The sequence below is a fragment of the Myotis davidii genome, unplaced genomic scaffold (assembly GCF_000327345.1).
Source record: "Myotis davidii unplaced genomic scaffold, ASM32734v1 scaffold1466, whole genome shotgun sequence".
In the NCBI taxonomy this organism is placed as follows: domain Eukaryota; kingdom Metazoa; phylum Chordata; class Mammalia; order Chiroptera; family Vespertilionidae; genus Myotis; species Myotis davidii.
In genome coordinates this window covers 54,416-63,165 of record NW_006297384.1, presented here as the reverse complement: position 1 = coordinate 63,165, position 8,750 = coordinate 54,416, and the positions used below count along the sequence as shown (strand labels likewise).

Below are 8,750 nucleotides of genomic sequence, written 5' to 3'. Positions count from 1 at the left end.
CCGCTTCCAGCTGTTCACGGACGGGAAGGGAAGACCTAAGTTTACACACAGACTTATCAGCAACAGCCACAGACGTGGAGCTAATCTGGCGGAACCTCGGGAGGACAATGACAAATAAATGCTGGTATATTCGTACAGTGGGCCACGACAGAGCAGTGAAAACAAAGCAGGGACAGTCGTGCCCACACTGATTTCCAGGTCATCAGGCACGAGGCTCAACGGCCCCCCTACAGAGGACACTCAGGTCTCCCGGTTTCCACTCTAGGGAACAGAACAATGAGCGTGACCCTACCTACTGGACCGGGCCATCATGAGAAAGATGTGTGAGTGCAAGAGAAGCTGCCAAGTGCGCTTCATGTTTAAGTTCAGCTGAAATCTAAATTCTGACACTGGTCGAAGAGTCGGCCATGAGAAAAGATGGGCAGGAAACCTGAGGAGACTGAGGCCCAGAAGTATGTCAACAACAGCAAAGCACGCCAGGCCAGCGCTGCAGCCCAGCCCTCTCACCACCTCCTCTGCGGCCCCAAAGGAACCCAATCTGAGCTCCGGCACGAGGAATCCTGGCAACCTCACTCACTCTCTCCCCCACTCACCAACAGGGGCCTTGTTTATCTGGCACTGCTGGAATCAGCTACGACAATAGTTCAGGATTATTAAAACCCACCGAACCAAAAACATCCCATAAGCATTGTCTGCTTCCCACCCCCACTCCAGTTTCAGAAAATAATTAAGTATTAAAATTACAAATTTTGAGGTCAAACTGACATTTGACTAACAGCCTCGCCTTTCGGGGGAGGCTGGGACCCCGACAGCAGCGAGTCCAGGACTGTAGCTCACCCTAAACAGCAGTGTAAGGGGCAAAGTCAAATGAGTAACTCAGGGAAGTAGAGATTCATTTGGGGAAGGTCTACTGTAAAGAGTTGAAGGAGGAAATCTATGAATTAATTTGGATTCAGCTGTGGGTTCCAGAAGTGGTTTTGACCATCAAACAACTGAAGTGATGACAGAAGAGGTCAAAAGTGACTCCCACTCCCCCCTGTTCACAGGCAGGTGCAGAGAGAGTTTGAAGTAATAGGGGAGCAGGTGGAAACAGGGGAAGCACAACAGGAATCACATTAGAAGGTCTAGAGGAGGACGAGGAGATGAGGGGAAAGTACATGACTGTTCCCGCCCTGGGGACTGTAACAATCCCACCTCTGGAAAAGACAAGAACTGACAGACACACACACAGACACGTGCACAAATGCAGTACAGTGTTTCTGATGTCCGCTTGAACCAATTTTCACTTTACATTTTTTCAACTATTTCTTCAACAAACACAGGACTTAGTAAAATAGGAAAAATAGTTACTTCATTGAGAAGCTGTAAAAACTGATCATCTAATTTCTGAAGTTTCATCTCATTCTGAAAATCGCTATCATGATTATCCTTCTCTGGCTCAGAAGGCGGGCACACGGACATAAAAGACGGCAGCCCCGTGTCAGTTGGAGGACTTGCAAACGGGTCCAGGGGGGCCATGTCATCACCCGTGGGGGCCGTCACCACCGGCAGGCCGTCAGCGATCTAGGACAGATACCACCAGACCTCAACATGTGCACTGATGAAGGACAAGCTGAAGGCATCTTTGTATTAGGGAAAACCCAATACCATACCTCATCTTCACTGATATTTAGGGGAGAATCAGATGAAACCAAATTATCCAAAAGACCTTCGAAGCATTGCAGACTTGAGGAGTTTATCTGTGACAGGTCTACCGGCTCACCAAATATGTTCTTGCAGTCCAGGATTCGAAGCTGTGGCAGGGTCTGCAGCATAATTGCTTGGTACCCTGGAGACATATTCAAAATGAAAACTCATGCATTAAAGAAGTTAATTACTTGGAGAATCAACTGAATTTTTCAGCTACCAGAGGTACCTACAACTGCCTAGAGTTACACTCTAAGAATATCTCACAATGATAATTTAATTCTGAGGCACTCACTTATCTATAATAATAAAAGCATAATATGCTAATTAGACAGGAGCGTTTAATGACCTTCCGGATGTCCTTCCAGACAAAGCCGAGGTGGCAGGGGCCAAGGCAGAGGCAGTTAGGGGCGAGCAAGCAGGCCAGCAGTGAGGGGCAGTTGGAGGCGATCAGGCCAGCAGGGTAGGGCAGTTGGGGGTGAGCAGGCAGGCAGGCAGAATGGTTAGGGGCAATCAGGCAGGCAGGCGAGTGGTTAGAGGCAGTCAGGCAGGCCGGCCAGCAGTCAGGAACCAGCGGTCCCAGATTGCGAGAGGGTGCAGGCCGGGCTAAGGGACCACCCTCCACCCCCCGCACGAATTTCATGCACCAGGCCTCTAGTCAAAGTTAAAACTGTTTAACAGAGTCACTATTTATTCACTGTGTTATTCTTTTAAAGCAACTTAGTTTGTCTAAAAAAATATTTTATTTTGCAATTATGTTTTTCCAAATACATAATAAAATGCTGAAAAGCTTAAGACAAATAAAACCAAGTTCTAAGCACCAGCTGCTGTGAACACCATTACAAAGTGCAGTGAATTGGAAGGTCCTACCCGGCACCCGACAGACAGGGTTATCCTCGCCATTCTTCTCCAAAACCAGGTTCGTCAGGAAGTGCAAGCCCACCATGCACTGGAGCAGGTGGTGGATGCTGTCTATGCAGTTGCTGTGCAGGTCGATGTATCTAAGCTTATGTTTGATTCCATGAAGGGGCATCAAACCTGCAAGATGAAAAAACCCTGCTGATGCCACAGCAGCCATTTCCCCAACAGCTCATGGAGCACTTGATGTAGGTTCTACTTAGAGGCGAAGGCACAGGGCGAGTGAGGCCTCGCTGCGAAGCTGCACCTCGTGGAGAGGGTCAGTCAAGTCCTCTTGTTTTGAGAACAGAGGCCCCTGGTATGAGTTCCATTCAAACAAAACTCTCAGGCCTCCTAAGCCATGCAGGAACTTACAGAACAAGCAAGGCTCCAGGCTCCTTCCTGATAAGCAAACACTGAATAAGCTTCCATTGTTGGTTTGAGCATAAAATACAAATAGCATTTGATTTAGTCCCTGGTAATACCTGTAGCCCCAGCTTATCTGGGGTGTGGTAAGCCAGGAACCCCACCCTGACAGCCTCATGTGCCCTACTCAGGTACCCCTAGAGCGCTGGCTGTTTTACTATTTTGCTCATTTGTTCATTAGATTCCACATATGGTATTTGTCTTTCTCTGACTGGCTTATTTCACTTAGCATAATGCTCTCCAGGTCCATTCATACTGTCCCAAAAGGTAAGAGATGCTTTTTTATTGCCGCATAGTATTCCATGGTGGAAATGCACCACAGCTTTTGTATCCACTCATCTGATGGAAACCTGGGCTGCTTCCAGATCTTGGCTACTGTAAATTATGGTGCTATGACACAGGGGTGCAACTGGCCATTTCTCTTTCCTGCTTCAGAACCTGCTTCCAAGTAGAGCTTGCTGAGCAAAAGTGCAGCCCGAAAGTGTGCCTGCAGGGCTCCCTCAGCCCTGGAGAAGGGAGCTTGTCAGTGGACCGTGCCCCAGCCTCCCTTCTCTTGGAAGGGCCATTCTGAGATGCAGCTGCACTGTAAGGTCCTGCTCCACATTCCTGGCTGTCCCCTAGTGTCCCTCCTCCATCCATAGGCTCTCCAGGACCTCCTGCACTCTTGCAGCGTCATGGCTGCAACACCATTGACGTGTCACATCTCAACTCCAACCCCATTACACAAACACACACATACATTCGTCACTGGTTGTCCCCTAGTGTCCCTCCTCCATCCACAGGTTCTCCAGGACCTCCTGCACTCCTGCAGTGTCATGCCTGCAACACCATCGATGTACACACACACACACACACACACACAACTTGTCACTGGCTGTCCCCTAGTGTCCCTCCTCCATCCACAGGTTCTCCAGGACCTCCTGCACTCCTGCAGTGTCATGCCTGCAACACCATCGATGTACACACACACACACACACACACACAACTTGTCACTGGCTGTCCCCTAGTGTCCCTCCTCCATCCACAGGTTCTCCAGGACCTCCTGCAGTGTCATGGCTGCAACACCATCGATGTGTCACATCTCAGCTCCAACTGATTACACTAACACCCTAGTTTTAATCTCAATTCTTCATTCAGTGGTAGCTTTGGTACCAACACACACACTCACGTCTCACCCCATCTCAAACCTGCTCCTCCCCAATCTTCACACATCAGGAAGCAATACCATCATCTGCCTGTTACTTCAGGGAAAACTCGTGTTCATCATCTGGGATTTCTTTCTCCTCCATGCCCTCATCGCACCCATCAGCAAGGCCTATGACCTCCACATGTAAAACGCATTTAGCCATCTCCCGTCTCCACCCAGTCCAGGTCTCACCCTCTCCTCTGGACACCTGGAGCAGCTTCCCACTGACTCCCATTCCCGTCCTAACACCCATCCTCCTCATTCAGCCCAAGTGATCCTTAACACATGCGCGACGTCACTTGTTTAAAGCCCTCCCATGGCCCCCGTTGTACCTACGACAACATGCAAACGTCACCCTTTGCCTGCTTGCTCATCTCTCTTCTGCACACGAACCCCATTTGCTGTGCTCCAGCCACACTTCCTTCCTCTGCTCCGAGGTCCAACTCGCTCGCTTGAGCCCTAGCGTGCCACATGCTCTAGCACACACACTGCCACGCTCTGCTCTCTAGCGAGGTGTTTCTGAATAAAATACATCATTCTAAGAATTAGCTATTAGAACGTCCAGGGTTCCTATGACATTTTCTTCATATTCCTTCTCTCAGACAGTCACTAAAATTCACTCTTCTTAGGTGTGGAGTTCCATGTGCTTTGACCAACATATAGTTTTTTTTAACCATGACTAAGATATAGAACATTTATTTCCACCACCCCAATCAGTGTGTCCCTATGTAGGCAATTTTCTCTCCCCATGTTCAAGCCCTGGCGACTGATGATCTGTTTTCTGCCCCTATAACTTTGCCTTTGTTAGAATGGCACATATTGGATTCATACAGGGTAGCCTTTTGTGAATGCTTTAACTTAGCACAACTCTTTTTTAGATTCATCCATGCTGCAGCATGTATCAATGGCTCGTTCCTTTTTATGGCCTTAGTATTCCATCTTGTGGCTGCATCACAATTTCTGTTTACCAGGTGACAGGTAAGTGAGTGGTTTCCAGTTTTTAGAGATTACAGATAATCACAGAAACCTGATTATATGAAAAGCTATATAAACATACAAACACTCATGTACAGGTCTCTGATTAGACATATTTTCATTTCTCTTTGGTAAATGCCTAGAGTGGGACTGCATATAAATGTACATGTAACCTTATAAGAAACCTTCAAACTGTTTCCCAAAATCCTTATACTACTTTGAATTCTACCAGCAACGGATGTAAATTCTAGATGCTCCATAATCATTCCCTACAAGAACTTTATCTGTCCAGCCTGGCTGGTATGGTTCCGTGGTTGAGGGTCGACCCATGAACCAGGACGTCATGGTTCAATTCCTTCTGGTCAGGGCACATGCCCTGACTATGGGCTTGATTAAGGCAGCTGATGGATGTCTCTCTCTCATTGATGTTTCCATTTCTCTAGCCTTCTCCCTTCCTCTCTCTCTAAAAATCAATAAAAAACATAAAAAAGAACTCTATCTTTCCACACGTGCTCTTTAATAAATATTTGTTGATAAGTAAATTACTCTCTTATCTAAGATTCTTATTTTTCAGATAAGGAAACTGCATTCAAAAAGTGACAGATTTTGCTCAACAAGGCACAACAGTGACAGACCTACAGCCAATACTCAAACCTAATACTTTCACATCTTTGGGGGGAAAATTTAAAATACTGCTGTTTGATCTTCAATTTGTAATGGCCTTTGGGATGCTTTACACTCATACTGTCCAATCTGGTAGGACAGCCTCAGGTGGCTTTGTAATTTAAACTTAAGTTTGATTGAAAGTAAATAAAATTACAAATCCAGTTCCTCGGTGCACTAGGCACATTTCAAATGCTCGCATGGCACACTGGGTGCTATGACAGGCAGCGCAAACGTAGAATGTTTTTATCACTGTAAGAAGTTCTATTGGAATTCTTCCTCTCTAGAACAGTATATTCATTAATTATCTAAGATTAAAATACCATTTCCCCCAAAAGAGGTCCTTCTATCCAAATTTGTCCTGTTACAGACCACCCTAGTTTTAATCCCAATTCTTCATTCAGTGGTAGCTTTGGTACCAACACATTCTCTAGATGAGATTTTTGGTCAAAAATTGTATTATTCAGCTTTCTGACATGCTAAGATCATTCTAACTCACCACACATGGCAAATATTCAGCATTATAGAAAAACTAGAGGCCCGGTGCATGAATTCATGCACAGGTGGGGTTCCTGGCCTGGCCGGCAATCGGGGCCGTCTTGCCCATCACCCAGTCCTGATTGGGCCTATCGGGGCCGGCTGGCAGAGGGTAGGGACCGCAGGATGTTACCAGCTGGCCCTGATGGGGGCCGATCAGGGCCATCTGGCTGGGGGAGGGACTGCGTGAGGTTGGCCGGCCATGGGAGATTGGCTGTGGGAGTGCACTGAAGACCAGGGGGAAGCTCCAGCATTGAGTGTCAGGCCCCTGGTGGTCAATGCACGTCACAGCAACCTGTCAACCAGTTCTAACAGTTGCTTAGGCTTCTACATATATAAAGCACATCTACTTACCACTTAAATCATTTATGTGGTTATAGGATAAATTCAGTCTAGTCAGATTAATTAGTGCTTCAAGTCCTAAAATAAAATAAAATAAAGCTTTTACAGGATTCAATAATCAATTTATTAAAGCTATATAGTACTGCAATACTATTTTAGACTTTTTGAAGCAAATCTACAGTCGAATTAAATAACAGTAAAATCAATTTTGTTGGTATTTTATAAAATACTGGAAAAAGGCTAATAACTTTTCTAGGAGAAAAATTTTTATATGATAAATTTTAGGGTCAGTTTTCAAAAGTTTACTATTTATCCCATTCTTCTGGGAAGGAAAAAAAATGGACTTAAGTCATATTCCTTATTCAAAGCATTACATGAAAATCACTTACACACCTTCTATTTTTGTGATCAAATTGCTGGATAAATTTAAAGTGCGTAGTTTTGTCAGTGCGCTTAGCCCTTCGATTTGACTGATTTGATTAGATGACAAATCTAAATGTTGTAAATTCCAGACATGGTCAATGGCTTCTATCTTCGAGATGTTGTTACAATGCAGATTGATGGCATGGAGGGTTGAATCTAAGGATAACTCTGATATGCTATAAAAGAAAATATGTACCATCAAACACACAAAAAAAATGGATTTTGAAATCATAACCAAATAATTAAAATTAACCCAACAGAGTATATATAACTGTGAGCTCTACTCATCTAAAACAATAAAAGCATAATATGCTAATTAGACCAGACAGCTGGACTACCTTCTGGGCAAAGCTGGGGCTGCGAGAGCTGAACCTCTTGCATGAATTTTGTGCATCGGGCTTCTAGTTCTATAATGAAATTCTTCCTCCTTCTAGTAGCCTTGAAATGTCTCACCAGGTATAGCGATTCCTACCACAAAACAGCATTTTGGGACATTTATACAATCAAGAAACCCACTTAGGAGATGCAGGTGATCCTGGGCATGCCTAGCTTCTCAACATGAAGTGATGAGCACACAGGGAAGGCACCAGTGCAAAGGCCGTGAGGTCCCTACACCCCAGCTCAAAACTGCACTCTACTTTTTTTTGCTGTTCCTTGAGTTAACAGCCCGTTTCCTCATCTCATTCAACTCTCACAATACTAAAAGGTAGGGATCTAAGGAAAATGACATTTACAGAAATTCAACAACTTGTCCCAGTTCTTGTAGTTGTTACCTTACTGAGCCGGTATAAATCCAGACCTGGCCCTGCAGTTCACTACTTCCCTCACCGTCCATAAGGGCTGCTTAACGCAGGATGCAGCCCATTTCAAAAGACACCACGGGCACTGCTGTTTCTATTGAAAAAGTGCCCTCCTCCCTGTTGACTTTGGAATGCACCTCCACTGAATGGAACTCATCTCCTCATTCTCTCAAGTCGTGACCTTTACACCGGGGCCCCTCTGGAACCGCCCTCCCAGGAATACAAACGCGCACATGGTGCGGAGTTGGGGTGGAGGCCCGCCCGGTCATGGCACTGGCTCCATGTTCTGTGCCCCCAACCCTACCCCGACAAGGAGTCAGCACTTCTACATGTCAAACTGGCCACCTCAACAGTTCCCCATGACCTCGCCTCCGTCACTTACTGAGCTATTACTTAGTCCAGACCTTACGCTCTTAACATGTGTTCTTAATGTCAACCATTTATTTTCCAAAACATCTCTGCTTCTGGAAATTAATACTGGGAGGGAGGGAGGCGGTCCCCGACCCGCTGCCGGCCCGGCGCGCCCTCACCTCCGCAGGCCTTGGTCCATGCAGCACAGGTCCCCACAGGTGCTGTCGCCGTCCTCATGCTCGACCTCCGCCTGCCCCGGCGCCTCCATGGACGCGTTTTTCCGGCGTCGCGGGTCCGCAAAGGGCGGACTGGGACCGGGGGGCCCGCGGCAGAGCCCGTGCAGGGCGGAGACCGCGGCGTCAGGGTCAGAGAAGGGGCAGCGCAGAGATGGGCAGAACCCGAGGGACAGGGACCCCTCGGTGGGGCGGGGGGGGGGGGCCGGGGGGCGGCGGGGCGGGGGGGG

At 46.9% G+C, this 8,750-nt stretch overlaps 1 protein-coding gene across 2 annotated transcripts in view; it reads right to left on the bottom strand.

The window, feature by feature from the left end:
- LRRCC1 (leucine rich repeat and coiled-coil centrosomal protein 1) overlaps nt 1-8,579 on the bottom strand; it is a 35,226-nt gene extending 26,647 nt beyond the window's left edge. For both annotated transcript variants that reach the window (XM_006773113.2, XM_015570065.1), the window contains exons 1-6: nt 8,467-8,579; nt 7,107-7,312; nt 6,726-6,791; nt 2,557-2,724; nt 1,653-1,828; nt 1,351-1,563 (exon numbers count right to left, since the gene is read on the bottom strand). In XM_006773113.2, coding sequence (XP_006773176.1) covers nt 1,351-1,563; nt 1,653-1,828; nt 2,557-2,724; nt 6,726-6,791; nt 7,107-7,312; nt 8,467-8,555 — 918 coding nt within the window. In that variant the 5' untranslated portion in view covers nt 8,556-8,579. The remainder of the gene's footprint in view (nt 1-1,350; nt 1,564-1,652; nt 1,829-2,556; nt 2,725-6,725; nt 6,792-7,106; nt 7,313-8,466) is intronic.
- Between the last annotated feature and the right edge of the window lie 171 nt (nt 8,580-8,750).